Genomic DNA, 19,608 nt, shown 5'->3' with positions numbered 1-19,608 from the left:
GTCCAGAGGGAGTGTTTATCGTGAATCCTTTGAGAAGGAGCAGGGAGGAAGGCAGGCGGGTAAATGGATATCTAACAGAGCTTGGGCTGTGATCATGATTACTGAGCAGACAAGCGTTCAGAAGTGGTGAGTAATGTTGAGAGTGAAAAGATGTACCAGACGATTCCTGAAAACCACAGACAAATACCAGGGAAGCATACACCAAATACGATGATGCACAGGAATAACTTGTTGGTCTGGCGAAGACTTATTGAATTGATCCCTAGGGGAAATTATGTTGGTTACAGTGCTCCAGTCCAAACAGTAACAAAAACAGACAATACAAGAAGTATTGTCTGCACAATATATACAATATATACATACACATAACTCACTTACTAATAAATATCTGAATAAGAACGAAGAACATGTGTTAAAAGGGTGTTGCTATAGCAGGATGTGTTTGAGTGTGTGTTGAGAGCGCTGGTCTTATATGCAGGCAGCCCCAAATTGCCAACAGGCGCAGATCATGATTGGAATGAGGAAGCTGCGCCCAGAGGTGGGAACTCCAGCTCTGCGGAAAAACACACAGCCACTCACACGGACCATGACAGTAACATGTTTAATACCTAATTATCACATCAAAAATTGTATATACACTCCACACCAGTTGGTGGCGGTAGTGCCCCATGCATCAGATTTATATTTTTACTGAAATGAGACCAGGTAAAAGTTTCCGCAACATTTACTTAGTCAATATAAAGTCATGAGTTGTCACTGAACCAGTTCTATGCAATCAACTACAGTGTGTGCAATAGAATTCAATTTTCAATTCAGTTTTGCTTATATAGCCTCAAGGTGCTCTATATTGTAGGGTAAAGACCTATAATAATATTGAGAAAAACAATCAGATGAACCCCTATGAACAAGCACTTTGGCGACAGTGGGAAGGAAAAACTCAATTTTAACAGGAAGAAACCTCCAGCAGAACAACGCTCGGGGAGGGACAGCCAGAAGAGAGCCAGAGATGAATAATAACTAATGATTAAATGCAGAGGTGAGTGAAAAGGAAACAGTAACTGCATCATGGGAAGCCCCTAGCAGCCTAGGCCTATTACAGCTTAACTAACAGAGTATTCAGGGTTACCTGATCCAGTCCCAACTGTGTGCTTTGTCACAGTTTATTTTTTTTCCATACAGAGGCGTCTAAAAGCCGAAGGCTCTGCCTATCTTTGTACATGGAAGAGGAAAGAAGTTGCACAGAGGTGTGTAAGACTGCAGCTCTGCTTCATGGTCCCAACTCTGGATAGTTACATATTGGGTGGAAATGAAAGCACTCCATTCAAAGTGGGATGGATGCTGCCTCACCTAACAACACCAGACTTTTCCCAGAAAGTTTCCCAGTTATCTGTAAAGCACATAGCTTTTTGCAGTGCAGTGATTATCAGTTTCCCTCATAAGAAGAATATTCCACGCTCTAATCAAACCCTAGGGGCTTGTTGTAGGGCTGCCAACGTTAACGCGTTAATGCCGTCATCAAGATAAAAAATTTTAACGCAATCAAACCATCTGCAGCACAGAATGGACAAAACTTTGGACAAAGTGCCCGAAATGCATTGACAGAGACATTTCAGGGATTTTGAGTCATTCTGCGCTCCAAATGGATTAATTGCGTTGAAAATTTTAATAGCATTAATCGTGACAACGGCGTTTACATTGAAAGCCCTAGTTTGTTGGTTTGTTTTTATTTTGTTTTATTTTGCAAGCTGGTCGTTAGATGCCGCTCCAGCCGGCCCGCCCCTCTCCTCCTGTAAGCAGCAGGCGCACCTTGCAAACAGAAGGGCGAGCAACTTTCTTTCTTTTTTTTTTTTTTGCAGATGCCATGATGCTGCCCTGGGGAACCGCCCATGTTGCCCATATCAAAAACTGCTGCCTAGGGGTATGTTCTCACCAGGAAGTCCGCATAGATGTATGGTTAGATGTGGCTGGTAGACTAAAGCACTTTGACTGGTCACAAAGATGAAAAAAAGCTACATAAATCAGTCAGCCAGTGTAAGAGCTCATTGAGGCCTGCAAAGAGTCTCAGTTAGATACAAATTATTTTGCAAATTTTGATTTTTGCTTTTATTGGTTTTAGAAATTCAGATTACAAAATCATTCCTTAGTACAAACCATTACAAAAATAGTCTTAATTAGATAAAAGTAGTTGGGGTGAGTTTTTTTTGGTAAGGTTTAAGGAGAGAAGTGTCAGATTGGCACAAGCTGCTGCACCTTTGCTAATCAACTCTGCCTTGTTAAGCAGCAGCAGGGTGGTTCCTCACGGAGCACATGTGCATGCTAGCTAATATAGTTGACTCAGGAGTGAACAGCTTCCGCTGATATAATGTCTGACTTTTCTGGAGTTTGACACTACTAAGGGGTGAAAACAGGCCTTATTCTGTTTTTTGCGTGAGCGAGGAAATTTCCCTGTAGATGTTCAGTAGTTTGTAGAATCCTTATTTGGTTGTATTGAGTGGAATGTAAAGGTGTTTTTTAGTATCTGCTCTAAAAACAACACTTTTAAGCTAACATGGAGTCAGCCTAAAGCGGATTGATCACTTTAGGCCTTCACTCCTCAGAGAGATAAATAAATGAATAGTAAGACTGAGCACACAGCTGCAGTTTGTTTTTATCACACACAACCCCAAAACCAAACCTTTCACCCTGACATGATTATGGAAGGTAGGCGGGGTGGAAGTGCTTTGCCCTCGTGACTTTTTTTTTCTTTTTCTTTTTTTAATAAGTCTCATCTTTGCCTTCGGAGAGGAAAGCTCTTTCTGGCCTCTAGCCACAACAGGTTCGAAGGTCCTACATTGAGATTAAGCGGAGCTTCTTCCCAACAGTGACGTTTGTTGGACCCCCAGAAACTGTAAGATGCCTCTGTCCCGTTCGCTTTCCATGACATCCCTGACCGGGGTGCTGCCGGCCTGGGAGGAGGACGAGCTGCCTGTGGAGGACCTGCTGCTCTTCGAAGTCTCCTGGGAGGTCACCAACAAAGGTCAGTTTCATCAGAACTGTATTACTTCTATTTCCATTTTATACAGTAAAATACTGGATGTATCATTGTAGTATTTATTTCATTTGAATCAGTTAGCTCATATTAATGTGTTTGAGTCAATATATTTCAGTGTGCGTGTGTATATATTTGTTTTTTTTTTTAAATTACTCTTGTGGCTAGAAAAACAATATACAGAATGTATAAATATCTGTGAATCAAAGGAATTAAAAAAAACTTGTGAAACCATAATGAACAGTAACAAATGTGTATCTTTAAAGTATCAGTATTTCAGTTTAAACATCACTTTAATTTGTATCTCTAATACATGCCATGTGACAATTTCCTGTTTAAAAAAACCCCCTCTGTCTGTTAATATTAGTAATATTTTATGAAAGAGTCACTCTTTGCCCCTTGAAGAGCAAATATTGCACTGAGTGTGCTCCCTCTGACGAGTTAAACATTAAGCTGATGCTCATGTAGTGTCCTAAACACAAAAAAGATAAAATGACTGAATGTTGAATTGGTTTGCATGTGGACAGCAGGTGTCGTGTTACAGTACTAATTGTGGCTTTTGCCTCGAATCACTGAGAACATTTTATGCATAGTGAAGATTTCTGCTGCCTGTTTATTCACTCTTACTGGCAGTTTGGATTGAAGTTGGATATGGAAACTGCAACTTTTTTTTTTAAAAGATGTGACAATAGCACATTGTTTCATGTTGTGTTTAATTACCTTTAATTTCAAATTAATGAATCTAAAAATGTAAATATTAATTTGAACATTAAGGTTCAGAGGTTATCAGGCACTCTGCTGTTTTCTCTGGCTTTACTGTTTATATGATCCCTGCTCTCTGATGCAGCTCAGACGTCATTCTCCACTGAATGTTTTGGTGATAATATCAGTATTTGTCTTTATGCTGCCTAGTGAGACTGAAAAACATTACCACATGTGCTTTGACCCCTACAAACCAGAAATTTTGTGTCTGCTACAAATGGCACCAGTGCAATATCAGCTCCTGGTCAAAATGGGTTTGTATAAAAGATCTGTTAAAGCAATTGATGGCCCCTGACTATTTTCAGTGATTTAGTGTTTGACTAAATGACTGAACAGCTGATGATAATGTATGTAGGTATGTTTTGTGTCTTTCTTTCCATTTTTGTGTATTTTTAAATGACAATCTGGATTATGTCTCTGCACATAATAAGAGGTTATTTAACAAAAGTAAACCAAAAGCAAAAACACTGTATAGAAAAACTAGGAACATCTTTCATACTTCCATAGGAATTAGGAGACTGAAAAGCAGCCAGTTGCTGCTACTAAATGCATTTGATTAACTGATCTGGAAATGTGAACAGCTATAGAAGTAGCAGTAGTTTAATTATCATTCAGGTGTCTGTTCACCTAATGCCAATGAAGATGGAAATCAAAATTATGAGGAAGCAATTTTTGTTGCCCATCAGTCTGTAACCGGTTATAAGGCTGCTTCTTGAGCAATTTGAAATCAGTCATTCTGCAGAGAGGGCATTAGCAAGTCAGAAAGCACTCAAAACAGTTTTCAGTCTTTCAGTTGACATTCCAGCAAATTCACCCCAATGATACTCAGAAACTTAACCCTCTGGGGTTTAATTGGCCATTTTTTCAATACTTTTGATTTTACCTTGTATATTTCACATTTTTAAAACTGTTTACCTTGCCTTGTTTAAAATAATTCTTGTCAGCACTCCTTGTTTGATTTGGGGGGTTTTTCTTTTCATTTTGACGTACTGTATTACCTCTAAAATCAACACACAAATAATATGAGGTTAGGAAAAGTTACACTTCTTTTTTTTTTTTCTTTTTTTTTTAACTGCAAAAACTACAAACATGTTTGACAAATCATTTTCAGAACTTGAAAAGCAAAAGAAATTGTAAATGTAAAAGAAATTATGCACAAGTTTTGCAAACAAAGTTATATAGAAACTACTTTCCTAAAAATGTAGCAAGGCCTCAGGCGTTTTTATATAACCATTTAAAACTATTTACAGAATAATCAGGTGTTCTGCATCAAATAGTTAAAGTTCAAAATAAATAACTGGATTAAGAATTAACGTAAAAATGGCGTTGACTCCGACAGATCGCTTTTTACGTCACGTAGCTGCGCAATGAACGCAGTTTTTGTGGGTGGCAGAAAAAAGCGGCGTTCAAAGACCGGGAAAACTGCCCTTTTTTCCGCCACTCAGAAGGGGTGTTGAAGGCGCCCCCCACCCCCTTTTTTTCTGACTAATTAAACGGCGATCTTTAACGCCATTTCTTAACCAGACTGGTTAGGAAAAGTGGCAAATTGTAGCACTATTGGCTTGCAACAGTTAAAAGTTTTTACCCTTTTCTTTCAAACACTGACAGTCTTTTTTTTTTTTTTTTTTTTTTCTCCCCCCTCCACAGATTACTGTAGTAATGTGTTAGGAGTCTGTGAACATACAGACTGGTTCCTATTGGACTTTTTACAAGAATTTTTAAAAGACAAGTCAAGTCAAAAGTTTGAAACCTTTTGCAGTGACTTCAGGTCTTTTCACTTGCCCTGTGTGTCACTATAGTTGGGGGAATCTACACAGTCATCCAGACCAAGGCTAAGATCACTGTGGATGAATGGGGAGACAACTACTACATGATGGGACCATACTTCGAGCACAACTTCAAGACTCAGGTGGAGAGCTGTGAGCCACCAAATCCTGCCATCAGGAAGGCCATGGATGCCCTCATCCACAACGGCTGCCAGGTGAGGGATGGGAGAGGAAAGATTATCTGTGTACCAGTTGACACACCAAAACCTACTGAGTTGACAGGCATACAATTTGCTTAACCATAAAGGGGACTAGTGGGTCTGGGGGTTCTCACCCATGAAATTAGTTATTCATCATTGTGAAATGATGAATATCACTGTCATACAGTTTGGGCTGCCCTGGATGTACGCTGTGTATGATGGGAATGATGTGATTGCTGGATGAGGATGGTCACTGAATGGTAGTTACGCAGGAGGCTCAGATGCCAAATGCGTGTTTGACCACTAGAGGGTGCACATATGCTGATGAGACAGTTGCAGATCAGACTGTCAGAATACATTTAAGGAAATAACAATTAGCATGACTTTAGTAAAAAGCTACACTAAAGCTGCAAGGCTCCTTGGAGATGTTTAAAATGATCCCTAAGTTATATTGTCTAACTTTAAGAGCAGATAGAAAATGTGTTTGTAAGAACACAACTTGGCTGTATATTGCTGTCATGCAAAAAAACAACACAATATAGTGATCACTTTATACTTCAAATGCATGCATCCAAAATTTCTCTTAGCAAAGTGGATATAACCAGAATCTTCATACCACCTACGCCCTAAGTAGGGTTAGGGTTAGGCTAACCTCAGGCTAAAACTGTTGCCATGAAACTGAATGCATATCCTGGGATAGAAGCACAGAGGCACTTAAATCTGAAAGTGTCCCTAATAAAGCTGAACTTGTTTTTAATGCAGGTTCATTTTGGTCGCTGGCTGATTGAGGGCAGCCCCTACGTAATCCTGTTTGACATAGGCTCAGCAGCCTGGAACCTGGACCGCTGGAAAGGGGACCTTTGGGACACCTGCAACATTGGTCTGCCCTTCCATGACCGAGAAGCCAATGACTCGCTCATTTTGGGCTCCCTTATTGCATGGTTCTTCAAAGAGGTGCATTATAAGTGAACCTAATTGTCTTGTTGGCTCCTATGCTGAGTTTTGGATTTATAAAAATAAATAAATCTCAATATGCATCACTGAGATGGTTGGCATAAGTAAACATGGCAGCTTTCTTTTGTGTTTTTAGTTGACAGACCACCTTGGAGACAAACCTAATGTCATCAGTCACTTCCATGAATGGCAGGCAGGTCCTGGACTTATTCTCTCTCGCTCACGCAAAATTCCAATGGCGACAGTATTCACAACACATGCCACCCTGCTGGGAAGATACCTTTGTGCTGGGAACACTGACTTTTACAACAACCTGGACAAGGTGAGAGAACAAGAGAACTGCCTTACAGCAAACAGACACATAGTAACACTGTTTGTAGTTGGCCTATAACTGTCATGGACACCAAGCCATTCCCTTCTTATGACTCTAGTTAATAATACAGGCAGGGAAATTTGTCAATGTTTTATTGTGAATCAGAGCTTGATCTTTACAGCTGATATGTTGCCTACAATGTGCATATTAGATTCATTATAAATAAATTTCAGATAGTTGAATTGGGTAGTACTTAAATCCTTTTGACCCTAATAGAAGGGGAAAAACATCAGTGTTTGTAAACATAGGGGCACTACAGTAGGCATCTTATTTATATTATCAAATCACAATAGTAATCACTTTTATATTTCATATTGCACGGCCTTTACACTACAATATGAAATGCAAAAAGTGAGCGAAGAAGAGAAGCCCACAGCATGCTGAGGCCTATTGCAGTGTACCTATGAAAACAGAACAAAAAGCAAAGTTCTTAAGAGTCTGTCTCCTGGCACCCCACGTCCATCACAAAATACGCGTGCAAATCACACTCGCGCCTCTCTGCCTACAATGACCAGCCATAAGATTTATGCTCATATTTAAAGGTTTAGCTCTTTTAGGACTACTTAGAGCATCATTAGTAATGTTGAGCTACATTTGGAGATGTCAATGCAATGTTTGTAATTGGCCACACAAGCTAAAGGTCAATGTGGAGCTAAAGGTTACTCCTTGACCGAATGGATAATTGACAGATGATTCTTAGGACCATCACTTATTCTGTCGATGGAATCTTGTTAACTGAGAGTCAGAAAATGCAGCCAATGTGGTAAAACAAAGCAGGATCATTTCCAGACTTACAAACTGTAAATGAACTTTAAAAGAGATTTTTTTTTAAATTCATTTAATTGAATAAATGAAATGCAATATTTTATTATGCTCTTGTTTATGCTCAACTATGCCTGAAATTGATAATTATACATGCTGTTATAACCAAACCTTTTTGTGGTCCCACGAGGGTAGTCGAGATCTTGCCTTGTAGGATTAATGAGGATGCGGTGAACTAAACTGGTGCAGTCTCATCCTCATTTTCCCAGTATGTTTCATGACAAACGCTCATACTCGGACACTCGTGTCCTCTCTTGCTCATTTAAACATGTATGCACGCTCGCATCCACACACAGCATAACTCTGTATTTGTTTGTGTACCTCCCTCTGTTTTGTCTTTTAGGTGTTGTATCGTTGGTGTACTTTGTTACAGAGGAAGCACGTCTGTTTGCATCTATCTCTCCCTCTTTTTTTTTTTGTCCCTTCTATTCTTCCACTTCTCCTGTCTTTTGCCTAGTCTTCACCCTCTGTCCACTCCAGCATTATATCCACAAGCGATAATATGAATAATATTTTCTTTTTTAAAATAATTGCAACAAAAACATTCAGATGAGAAAAGTAGACCCTCTGTAGGCTCCTCTTGTTACAGCAAATATATTTGGTAAAAAAAGGCATTCAGAAAAATATTCTGCTGCTCTGGGCAGGTTTAAAAAAAAATGCTTGATAATTAAACATGTTTTGTAAAGTAAAATGAATGTTTTTGTTTTTTCTGTTTTTAAAAATTGTGTGTGGCAGTTTAACATTGACAAGGAGGCTGGTGAGAGGCAGATCTACCACCGATACTGCTTAGAGAGAGCAGCAGTTCACTGTGCTCACGTCTTCACGACAGTCTCTCAGATCACTGCTGTGGAGGCCAACCACATGCTGCACAGGAAACCAGGTGGAAATTTTTCACTATACTATCTCCACAAGAACGTAGTTTTACGTTGTCTATTGGTTTTCTGACGATCCATGCAACACAGTCATGCAAGAAATGTTTTTACAAATCACACTACAGTCCTGTAGATAAATACATATCATGATTGACTCATTTGTAGTGATAACTAGCAACAGTAACTTGAAGTAATCAGTTTCTGTATGATGTTCACACAGTCACACAACTGTATTTCAGGGATTGATGGCAAAAATACCTTCAAGTTTGAAATAAAATGTTGAAGCTAAACACAAAGTAATTTTGATACCGCTGTCAACGGAAAATGAATAAAACCATCTTTTCCTTTGTTGGTACAGATGTGGTCACCCCAAATGGGCTGAATGTGAAGAAGTTCTCAGCCATGCATGAGTTTCAAAACCTGCACTCCACCAAGAAGGCCCAAATCCAGGAGTTTATCAGGGGACACTTCTATGGGTTTGTTGCTTTATTAAAAAGTAGTCCTGGCAGCTCTCGAAGTTTGTTGTACTTCATAAAATGAATCGAAAATTTCATTTTATTAATCTTTATTATCTCGGTAGTCACCTGGACTTCAACTTGGATAAAACCCTCATCTTCTTCATTGCTGGGCGCTATGAGTTCTCAAACAAAGGAGCAGATATTTTCCTTGAATCACTGTCCAGACTGAACTATCTGCTGCGGGTGAGGCCGTGTTTGTTTTGTGCCTTTTTGGTAGTGTTGTGTTGTACACATCTAATGGAAACCTATCGTCACCGTCTCTGCAGGTCCACCGAAACGATGTGACGGTCGTAGTTTTCTTCATCATGCCAGCGAAAACTAACAACTTCAATGTGGAGTCACTGAAGGGGCAGGCAGTACGTAAACAGCTTTGGTACGTCCTGCTTTGCTGATTACTTGTAGCAATTAAATAATTCTGTACAGTACATCCATTTTTTTTTTTTCATTATATACTCTAAATGTGATGAACAATACCCGGGGGGGGGATCTGGAAATCTGTTGGGATTTTTCTCCCTCACTGATCACTTGGGGAGCTGCAGTTTTTGGCAAAATTGTAAATCCCACAGGTTGTAGTGCATCTGCCTCCCAATTTAGAAGAAGGCTATAAAGAACGGCACATGAATGAAATCTGAAATGGAGCCTGGGAATTGCAGGGCCTTCTAAGTTGTCTCTGCCATGTTGTTGTTGCCATGCAAAAGCAGAGGCTGTATGCCAACAGGTAATAAGGAAGAAAGTGCACTAATGAATGAGACAAAGGAGTGTTGTTAGGAGAATTTATTTTTAGGCGCTACTGATGCTCAAGTTCCCTGAACTTCTCGTGTAGCTGTTCGCCACCTGTTTGTGGTGATCACCTGCACAACATTTATTGCTTCAAGCTTGGGCTTATCGACCTTTCTGGGCAGCCACGACACATCAGACAAATCCAATCTTCACTTGTAAATAGCAGACAGTTTGAGACAGCCTGGTATTGATCTGATTTGAAACACAAACCTGATTTAACTGCAGCCTGAACAAAGTGTTTACCTCCATTAGGAAGCTGTACTGAAAGACTCGTCATTATCCAACATTGATTTAAAAAATGTGTACTTCCTCATGAGTGGTTGCCAAGGTGGGCATGGTTCAGCAAAAATGCAACTTAGGAACTTTGCTCCTTCCCTGCTTTAACTCTTAAACTCTAAATAATAATGATTTTCTGTTACTGTTGGTGCTTCAAACTAACAACTGCAGTGGTGATAGATTTCCTTTGCTTTTAACAGGGATACAGCTCATGCTGTTAAGGAGAAATTTGGTAAAAAGCTGTATGATGCTCTGTTAAAGTAAGTATTTCTACTTGCTGAGGTATTTGATGTTGATATCAAAGTGTTGTGTAAATTTGCAGATCGATGATGATGATGTATGTATGTCTTCTTTCATTAGAGGGCAGATCCCTGATCTCAACAACATTTTGGACCGAGATGACTTCACCATTATGAAGAGAGCCATCTACGCCACACAGGTGTGCGTGTGTGCGTGCGTGTGTGCGTGAAATAATCTTTAATTCTACTTCCCCTCTTTCAAGTAACTGACTACCATTAGTCCTTATTGATGATGACTTAGAAAGATTAATATCAGTAAATTGTACCAGTGTATTGTTTCCCAAGACAAACTGTGTTCAGCTGAAATCTTTACACCTAAGGTGACACTCTTGATAAGAAAATGTTAATATCTGTAAAATGATGTGGAAATTGGGATCTTTTCAACCAGACAGAAACGACCTTTTTACTACATAAAGGGCCATGTTTATGGTTGCGCCACTATTACATTTAGGCACATACAAATTTCAGGATAACTTATTTCAACAACATTAAAGATATAACTTTCATTTTGACTCAAATGTTAAAGCTATGCTGGAATATTTTATTTTGAATTTCATATAACATAATACAATTTTATTTTTTTAAATTGTCATCTTGCTCTGTTCATTTAATTTGTGGGTCCTTTTGTAGTCTGCTGTTAACAGTGTGGATAACATCGCAGGCTGTCGCAGTATTAGCAGAGAGTGCGGCACATGCAGTTATTCAATCTTCAATTGAAGTTCATACAGCACCAAATCACAACAGTTGCTGTAAGGTAGACCCTACAATAATACATGCAGAGTAAAACCCAACAATCATATGACCCCCTATGAGCACTTTGGCGACAGTGGGAAGGAAAAACTCCCTTTTAACAGGAAGAAACCTCCGGCAGAACCAGGCTCAGGGAGGGGCGGGGCCATCTGCTGCAACTGGTTGGGGCGAGAGAAGGAAGACATGTTATCACGATAACATATGTACACTCCCACAGTAGATAATACGGCCTCATTCTACTAGCTTACCAGCTCAATGTCCTTACTGCAGAGTGTCTTTTTGATAGTTAGATGGTGTAACTCTGGACACTTATCATTCAGAAACACAGCCAGACCCCCCCCCCTGTCTTATTTCTGCTCTCCTTGGTCAGCCTGGATTAGATGCAGATAAACATGGACTGTCTTACTTTTTGGTGTTAGTGTGGTTAATTGGACGGATAAGATGCCCACTGATGCCAGGGCCACCAATTCATCCACGTTACTGTGAAGAAATCTCACATTCCACATGAGATGATGGGTCCGTATCTTCTCCTCTGGTTTCGATGCCTGATACCAGATTCCTCCTAACATCTTAGGGCAGCTCTGGACTAGAACAGAGTCCAGCTCCTGCCAAGGATGGTTCCAGATCCTGACTATATCTAGTTGATATCTCTCAACCTCTCACAAGCTCAGGCTTCAATTCCACCAGAGATGTGATGTTTTATTTCCTAATAGCCAGCCCTGGTATCTGGAGACTGGACCACCGCCCTCCTGTAGAGCCTTTGCCTTTGAACATCGCCTGTCACACAATGTACCCAATGCCTATAGCGCCTTCTAACCCTAACCTGCAGGTGGTGGACCTACTGGAGGGAAGCCAGTGTAGCTTCTTTGGGCTGCATCTGACTGGACCCCATTGCCTAAGGGCCTGGTCACCAGGCACTTTTTAAAATCACTCAGGGGTCAATTGAATTCCTCACTTTTATGTTTATCTATCCTAATCGCATACTTTAACCTCTTGGCTTGCAGAGGCACAGCCTCCCTCCAGTAACCACTCACAACATGCTGGACGACTCAGCAGATCCCATCCTGTCCAACATCAGACGTGTTGGCCTCTTCAACTCCAGGAACGACCGTGTCAAGGTAAACAAAACATTATGTCAGCCATGTCAGGTGTGATAAGATCTCTCGATCTCTCTATTGATGGAGATAGATATTAATTTTTAAAATATATATCTAAAATGTGGAGAGATCTACTGTGACTACACAGTTGGTCTTTAATCTATTAACTTGTAGTTATTAAAAACAAACAAACTGGCTTAACTTTTATGTTTTAATTTGTGCTATGCTGCCAAATAAGGACATGGGCAACTCTTATCTGTGTGTCACCCTCTCAGGTTGTTTTCCACCCGGAGTTCTTGTCCTCGACTAGTCCTCTGCTGCCAATGGACTACGAGGATTTTGTCCGTGGTTGTAACCTTGGAGTGTTCCCTTCCTACTATGAACCATGGGGCTACACACCTGGTAGACTGACCATCCTCATGTTGTAGCCAGGCATACATGTTTCTACACAAATGCTTTATACTTCCCCTGTGCATATTGTTTAGGGCTTCTGTCTTCTGTTCTCCAGGTGAGTGTACTGTAATGGGCATTCCTAGTGTGACCACCAATTTGTCAGGTTTTGGTTGCTTCATGGAGGAGCACGTGTCGGACCCTGCTGCATATGGTGTGTGAGTGCATTCACACTCATGGGTGCACAAACACTGTGAATTATGTGTGTTCATCCTTATGGATTATGTTCTTTCCCCCCTCCTCCTCTCTGTCAGGTATCTATATAGTGGACCGACGCTTCCGTTCTGCTGAGGAGTCCTGCAACCAGCTAACTCAGTTCATGTTCAGTTTCTGCCAGCAGTCTCGGCGGCAGCGTATCATCCAGCGCAACCGAACTGAGAGGCTGTCTGACCTTCTGGACTGGAGATACCTGGGACGGGTCGGTTTCTGATTCTGAAGCCCTGAATAGTTACTTGATTAAAGTCAGAACAGGACACAATCAGAGAAAACGGGAGTCTACTACTGAACTATATTCTGGTTCAGCCAATAAATAATCAATTTCATTACTGCTTTTGCCGTTTACCAGATACAGGTATACAACAGTGAACAGCAAGCTGCCAACTTTGGTTGTGCTAGGCTATTCCACTTACACAAGTCAAATATAGGGCTACCATGCTGTGGCTCCTGTGAACTGTGGTACAATGTGCCATGTATTGATCTGCTATATAGTTCACCCTCTCCTTTAACAGGATAACGTGCTGACCTCCAAGATGATTGCAAAACAAGCATACAAGATTTCATAATTGGTCCATATGTAGAACAAAGCATGCACCAACTTTAAAACTACTTTCGTCGTTACTGAAGGATGTATTCTTATGGTCAAGATTAATTAGAGGTGGTAGTTCAGACGCCCACATTGCAAATCTTTCATTGAAATGTTTGTTCAGTTCTTAATGTATTTCTGGCTTGTTTGACAGTTCTACATACATGCACGTCACCTGGCCCTTAGTAGAGCTTTCCCAGACAAGTTCAAGATGGATCCCATGGCCCCTCTGAAGGTAAGGAATCCTTTACAAGGGATTTTGATCATAGTTGTGCACAAAACTTTATGTAGAGTAAGTGTTGAGGAGAAAGTAGAGCTTTGTGAAGTGATTTAAAGAGTTTACTGTTTGTGGGGATTATGTCTGATCCCCTTTTGTGCTCAGAGGACATCCTGGCCTTTCTCGTGTGTTTGGCTGGCCTCTTTTTGCCCAAAGAGGCAGGAAATGACAAAAAAATGTTAAACAGAAAAACTTCATTTTTTTACATTTTTTTTTAATTCTTCCTTTCCCCTCAGTTCTCATGAGGCTAGGACCTTTGCTAGCTAGCTGTGATCCTGTGTTACATTTACAACCTAATTGAAAGCATGAGAAATGTACTGGCGTTACTAAATTCTGTGTGGTTCTTGTACCAAACAAGTTGATGCCATCGGATCCTAATGATCAGCGGCCCTCACATCACATGTGAGAAAGTCTGAGAGACTTGTTATGGTCCATGAAAACATCACTTGACCCTCTTCAGATTGTGGCAGGTAGATTGATTGCATTGTCGACTCTCATATTTGGTCTCTACATAAGCCTTGCTTCCATCTAGATGCTTGCTGAGGGTCATCTTGTTTTATTTATCAAGTTTAACACAATTCAGTCAGATTAAGAGAGACATACAGGAAATGTTAGTAAACATCTCAGGATCTCATGTATCACAGTCTAACTGACAAACTGCGGTATGTGAGATAGTTTGTCTAATGTTCAATACAGCAACTCCAAGGGGAACTTGCTGCGTCCATTCTTGTTGTCCTTGTACACATCCCACTTAAAATCAGACGTAAAAATCTGGCTCATGACATCGCCAGAAATACTGATTTTTGTAGTGATTGGATATGTTGGGAACAAGAGGAGTACACAGGACTGGTGGATCATTTTTTTGGAGCAGAGAAATCCTCTGCTTCTGAATGTGGGAAAAGACCAGAAAGGTGATGGATATCTAAACGAAGATGGTGGCTACACGTCCCGTGTCTATCGTAGGACAAGATGCCGCTGTGGTGCAGGAGTTGACATCCAGATACTTCTACATTAAAAGGCTGAATTGGAAGACCAACACAGAGGCTGTATACAAGAAGGGGGTGAGCATCCTCTATTTCCTAAGGGAGCTGAGATACTTCTGGAGAATTTCTGTCAGTTTCTTGTGGAGAGCGGAGTGGAGCTGGTGATGCCAACAGACTGAATAAACAGATTAGGAAGGTTAGTTCTGTGACTGGATGCAAACTGGGAGTCTGAAATACTACAACTATATACATTTTGTTGTTGTTTGTTTTCTTTTCTTGATGAAGTCAACTGCTGTAACAAGAATTTCCTAAGTATTTAAGAGTGCTTTTTAAATCCAATGTTTCTAAGCGATTATCAGATAAAAATGAGCATTTCATGGTTCTAGGCCAGCCTGCCAGCTTCCTTTTTACTTTATTAGGCTCCTCTGCTCACCTGGTAAGAGTTCACACACTAATCATAATTAACGATCTACTTCAACTTTAGATTAGTGTAGCAAAATTCACAGATCTGTTTAGGAATCACTGACTTACAGTGACTGGGCTCATTTGTCTCCACAGACGGAGGGTTTCCGGTATCCCCGGCCCTACTCGGTTCCACCCTCTCCTTCTGCCTCTATCCATTCCACGCCCCACCACAGTGATGTTGAGGATGACGATGATGAACCCTATGATGAAGATGAGGAGGCCGAGAGGGACCGGATGAATATCAAATCTCCATTTGTGCTCAATGCTGTGCCAGAGGGGAAGAAGCAGCAACCAGGAGAGTCAAGAAACTGAAATGCTCCAGAGTAGCTATGGCCTTTACAGTTGGATGGACTTGACAGACAAATGTGTGCGGTGGGGGGGGGGTCACTGCCTGGTTAGCCCCACAGTCTACACCACAGTAATGACGACCCCCCCCCCCCCCCCCCCCCCCCACATCATCACCTTTTGTTAACAATTGTTACACTTATTCTGCTGCCAGGCAATAAAGTCCACCCTGCATAACAAACTTTTTATAAAGTTTGTAGAAAGGTTAAATCTAAGTTTATCATCTGTCTTCAAATGCTAGCTCGCCAAAATAACTTTAGTCAAGCAGAGTCTGAAAAATGCTAACTGAACATTACAGTTATTTAAAATAAACTTGAGTAGAACAAAGTGTCTGTCACAGGCTTTCCATTCGTTTGTTTGCATGAAGCGATAGAGGGTTGCGCTTTAGGAGCAATTTAGAATGAGCAATGAATTTGACACTGTAGCCTTTTAATTTTAGAAGACTATTTTTCAGATTAGAGAAAGCAAAACCAAAAACGATGAGATGAGACGAGGGACTGTCAAAGTAAAACAGGAAGTATAACACAGACGTGGACTTTACACTGAACAAAGGGACCACTGAGCTAATCTGAAGGCCGAAAAGTTGAGGTTGGAAGGTCTGCAGCATTTGACTTTGCAAAAATTTGGTTACATCTGTAAACTATGCGTCTCAGTATCCACTGACTTTTTGTGATTGGACTTGTTGCACAAGTGACATTTGGAATCACTAGGATGATGCAACTACCACTTCACATAAGAAAGTGATGGGCAAAATCTAACGACTACTTATTGCCCTTTTTTTTTTTTTTTTTTTTAAAGTACACAATTTTTACAGTGCACTTTGGTGTTACCACACACCTCTACACAGTAGTTTAAATATGGCAATATAAGGGAACAAGCTACATGACGTGATTTGATTCAAAAGACGCTTTGCTTCACTCTGGACTGAAATGGTTTGTATATGTTTTGAGTTTTCCAAGGTAATCTTGTGGTCTAATATTGCAAAAATTCTGATGTACTCTATTTTATTATTTATCATCACGTTTACACTTATCTTTCCTTGAATTTCCAAGTAACCTAATTTCAGTTCTGTTTAAATTCTTGATTCATATTTTTGAAATCTGGAGCTTCTTGATTTTGTTTTACAGGGATTGATTATATACCTGAAAAATAACACTGCCCATAAAAGTAGAAAATTTGCCCCAAACAGTTTCAATTAAATTCTTTTTATTAAAACATCACATTTCATATTTAGAGAATTTTATATTTACAGCTTCCTTTTCCCCCACACAGAACAAATCAGAGGTTGTCTGGCAATGATACAAACATTAGAAATATTCCCTCTTCCACACTGGTAGCTCCTGGATATACACCTCATCTGCGTTTTCATCAGCTAGAAGAGAGGAACGGTAAAAGAAAGTATGGAATTGAAATTGAGCAAAAAGAAGAACAAAACACACATTTTGAACTAAATGCCACAAGATTTGAGATTTTTTTTTTTTTTTTTTTTTTCTTATTGCCTTTTCACTACAATCTGAAGTTTATTCGAACTGGAACAAATTAAAAAAAAAAAAAATTCAATCTCTTTTCTTTATTAGGGCATAAAGGCAAATTTGTGTTGCAAAAAACCTTCATAAAACTGCAATGACACAGCCATGCTGACAAGTACCATAGTTCCCACAACTTGAACTCTAACACCTAAATCATCTGTTTTCTCACAGAGATATTAAAGGACAGTTAATCATTTTTTTTTTGTATATTTGGTCGGAGTTGCACTATGACAGTGTACAGTATATGAGTTACCCAGTCAGCTCTAGAAATATCTACCTTCTCTCAAAAACAGCTGAAGTGGCCATCATGGCATCTTGTGATGCTCAAAGCATGAAAAACATACATTTGAAAAACGTGTATATAGAACCCATAGGTCCAGATTCTGCTCTCACCTCCCTCTCTAGCTTGCTGTAGGAAATTAAGCAGAACAGTAGCAGCCTGGTCCACAGTCAGCTTCTCTGTGTTGTGACTACGAGTCTCTGACAATCAAGAAAACACAACACACAGTCCTGAAGGTGATTGCAGGTCAAGGTCCGCCATGAAAACCACTTACTGTGTATAAACATGGAAAGTTTTTTTTTTTTTTTTTTTTTTTTTTTTGTCATTCTTTTAAATAATGAAAGTTAACTCTGTGAGGTCTAAGTCACCATCAGTGTTTACCATAAGCCCTGTGCAATCAAAATGTTTCCCCCCCCCCCCCCCCCAACACATATCCAAAACCATTTTCATTTTTTTCAAGAGGCTATTTTGCTTTCAAATTAGTTATGGTTATCACCAATGATGACTAAAGGTTCTTTACTTTTTTTAAAAAAAATTATTCATTTGTTATTACTTATTATACAAAGGGCAGCACGGTGGCACGGTGGTTAGCACTGTTGCCGCACAGCAAGAAGGTCCTGAGTTCAATTCCACCATCAGGCCGGGGTCTTTCTGTGTGGAGTTTGCATGTTCTCCCCGTGTTTGCGTGGGTTCTCTCCGGGTACTCCGGCTTCCTCCCACCGTCCAAAGACATGCAGCTTGTGGGGATAGGTTAATTGGATAATCCAAATTGTCACTAGGTGTGAATGTGCGAGTGAATGTGAGTGCAAATGGTTGTCTGTCCCTGTGTGTTAGCCCTGCGACAGACTGGCGACCTGTCCAGGGTGTACCCTGCCTCTCGCCCTATGACAGCTGGGATAGGCTCCAGCGCCCCCCGCGACCCTGAAAAGGACAAGCGGAAGCGAATGGATGGATGGATGGATTTGTTATTACATTTTACAGGATACTTTATTGTACCTAGGTGAAGAGTGTCGTAGACATCTCCTTCTTTTCGGTCCTCTGAGATGAACCTTCTTCCCTCTGAAAAAATGTTTTTAAAAACAACTTTATGGTTTATTTACATAACTAACTAAATAAATAGATAAATGGTGACAGTAAATGTTTATCGTCACCCTGTTCCTATTATGTCAGTAGCTAGATACATACGGGTGCCCTTGAGGTACAGCATAGCCTGCGGGGTCCAGTTTCTTCGCTGGAATGAGCCCTTTATAGAAGAAATAGTATTTGAAGATCAAAGCTGGAGATATTTTTATGACTTTAGAATACTGTCAGAATATGAATAATTGTTTTGGTAATCTTGTAACAAAGCAGTTCAACAGGGGAAAAAAATTAAATCAAACCAGCCGTACCTTTGGCGTGCTCCGTGACTGGGAGATAAATGTTGCCAGTAATAAAAGTGTGAGTACATACGCTATTGTGACAGTCTTCAAACCCTGTCAGCAAAAAAGAAATGATCAAATCATGTCATCAGCATCCTTCATCTTCCTCACAGACCGACTCACTCAGATATGTGCCTTTATATTCACTTGAAGAAATCTTTTAATAATTAACTCAGTAACTGTGAAGCCTCAGTGAAAAACGTGTATATGCAATATATCTGTGAATACAAAGAAAAAAGTGAACTTTTAGTGAGGACATCTCCAAAATTACTTTGATATTTCTGATTGATTCATCTTTTAGAAAGTGAGATATTAAAATGTTTAGTTAAGATAACATTTTCCTAAATGACATTTTCAAGAAAGAATGCATTTCACTTTTTTGAGGATGCAAAAAGCCCAGATATTTTAAAAAAAATTTCCAATGAAACCTGTTTTAAAAGAAAAATAAATAAATAAATTCCTTCCACCAAAATACTGCAAACGTTTCATGCCTTCCACCTACCTTCATGGTATCACAGGTCCTGTAAGCCTGGCGCCTGCAGAGACGATGAGAGAGTAGAAG

General features: G+C 40.0%; 2 protein-coding genes across 7 annotated transcripts; one reads left to right on the top strand and one right to left on the bottom strand.

Annotated features, from left to right (window-relative positions):
* Nucleotides 1-2,012: 2,012 nt before the first annotated feature.
* gys2 (glycogen synthase 2) lies at nucleotides 2,013-15,922 on the top strand. 5 transcript variants are annotated; one of them, XR_014888547.1, is made up of 18 exons: nucleotides 2,275-3,016; nucleotides 5,590-5,771; nucleotides 6,519-6,710; nucleotides 6,847-7,032; nucleotides 8,641-8,785; nucleotides 9,136-9,253; nucleotides 9,358-9,478; nucleotides 9,562-9,668; nucleotides 10,552-10,611; nucleotides 10,712-10,790; nucleotides 12,405-12,518; nucleotides 12,773-12,899; nucleotides 13,006-13,101; nucleotides 13,202-13,365; nucleotides 13,904-13,984; nucleotides 14,990-15,205; nucleotides 15,396-15,445; nucleotides 15,568-15,632. XR_014888547.1 is itself a non-coding variant. In XM_085246724.1 (17 exons), exons 2-17 carry the CDS (start codon nucleotides 2,893-2,895, stop codon nucleotides 15,784-15,786), a joined length of 2,115 nt encoding a protein of 704 aa, XP_085102850.1. In that variant the 5' UTR covers nucleotides 2,013-2,031; nucleotides 2,763-2,892; the 3' UTR covers nucleotides 15,787-15,922. The 5 variants fall into 5 exon arrangements, 2 of the variants coding, with proteins under 2 accessions (XP_085102850.1, XP_085102848.1); XM_085246724.1 differs by lacking the exons at nucleotides 14,990-15,205; nucleotides 15,396-15,445 and adding an exon at nucleotides 2,013-2,031 and having other exon boundaries at nucleotides 2,763-3,016; nucleotides 15,568-15,922; XR_014888546.1 differs by lacking the exon at nucleotides 15,396-15,445 and having other exon boundaries at nucleotides 14,990-15,087; nucleotides 15,568-15,707.
* A 1,092-nt stretch (nucleotides 15,923-17,014) lies between these two features.
* Nucleotides 17,015-19,608, bottom strand: spx (spexin hormone). Of its 2 annotated transcripts, XM_085246726.1 has the most exons (6): nucleotides 19,549-19,608; nucleotides 19,017-19,100; nucleotides 18,814-18,871; nucleotides 18,625-18,687; nucleotides 17,742-17,828; nucleotides 17,015-17,191 (listed from the first exon to the last, which is right to left on the bottom strand). In XM_085246726.1, exons 1-6 carry the CDS (start codon nucleotides 19,552-19,554, stop codon nucleotides 17,127-17,129), a joined length of 363 nt encoding a protein of 120 aa, XP_085102852.1. In that variant the 5' UTR covers nucleotides 19,555-19,608; the 3' UTR covers nucleotides 17,015-17,126. The 2 variants fall into 2 exon arrangements, with proteins under 2 accessions (XP_085102852.1, XP_085102851.1); XM_085246725.1 differs by lacking the exon at nucleotides 17,015-17,191 and having other exon boundaries at nucleotides 17,332-17,828.

The sequence above is a fragment of the Mchenga conophoros genome, linkage group LG15 (genome assembly GCF_057382185.1).
Source record: "Mchenga conophoros isolate Kocher_MC1m ecotype Shallow Benthic linkage group LG15, M_conophoros_male_GT1.1, whole genome shotgun sequence".
NCBI lineage: Eukaryota > Metazoa > Chordata > Actinopteri > Cichliformes > Cichlidae > Mchenga > Mchenga conophoros.
This window is presented reverse-complemented; position numbering and strand designations above follow the sequence as displayed.

What these genes read in the sequence shown, in the direction of transcription:
- spx (XM_085246725.1), bottom strand. An exon ending in GCTGTACCTCAAGGGCACCC is followed by an intron (nt 18,688 to 18,813) that starts GTATGTATCTAG and finishes ACATTTTTTCAG; the next exon opens with AGGGAAGAAGGTTCATCTCA. An exon ending in CTACGACACTCTTCACCTAG is followed by an intron (nt 17,829 to 18,624) that starts GTACAATAAAGT and finishes CTTGATTGTCAG; the next exon opens with AGACTCGTAGTCACAACACA.
- gys2 (XM_085246724.1), top strand. Translation starts at nt 2,893, where the DNA reads ATGCCTCTGTCCCGTTCGCTTTCCATGACATCCCTGACCGGGGTGCTG. An exon ending in CTGGGAGGTCACCAACAAAG is followed by an intron (nt 3,017 to 5,589) that starts GTCAGTTTCATC and finishes GTGTCACTATAG; the next exon opens with TTGGGGGAATCTACACAGTC. An exon ending in TTGCATGGTTCTTCAAAGAG is followed by an intron (nt 6,711 to 6,846) that starts GTGCATTATAAG and finishes TTGTGTTTTTAG; the next exon opens with TTGACAGACCACCTTGGAGA.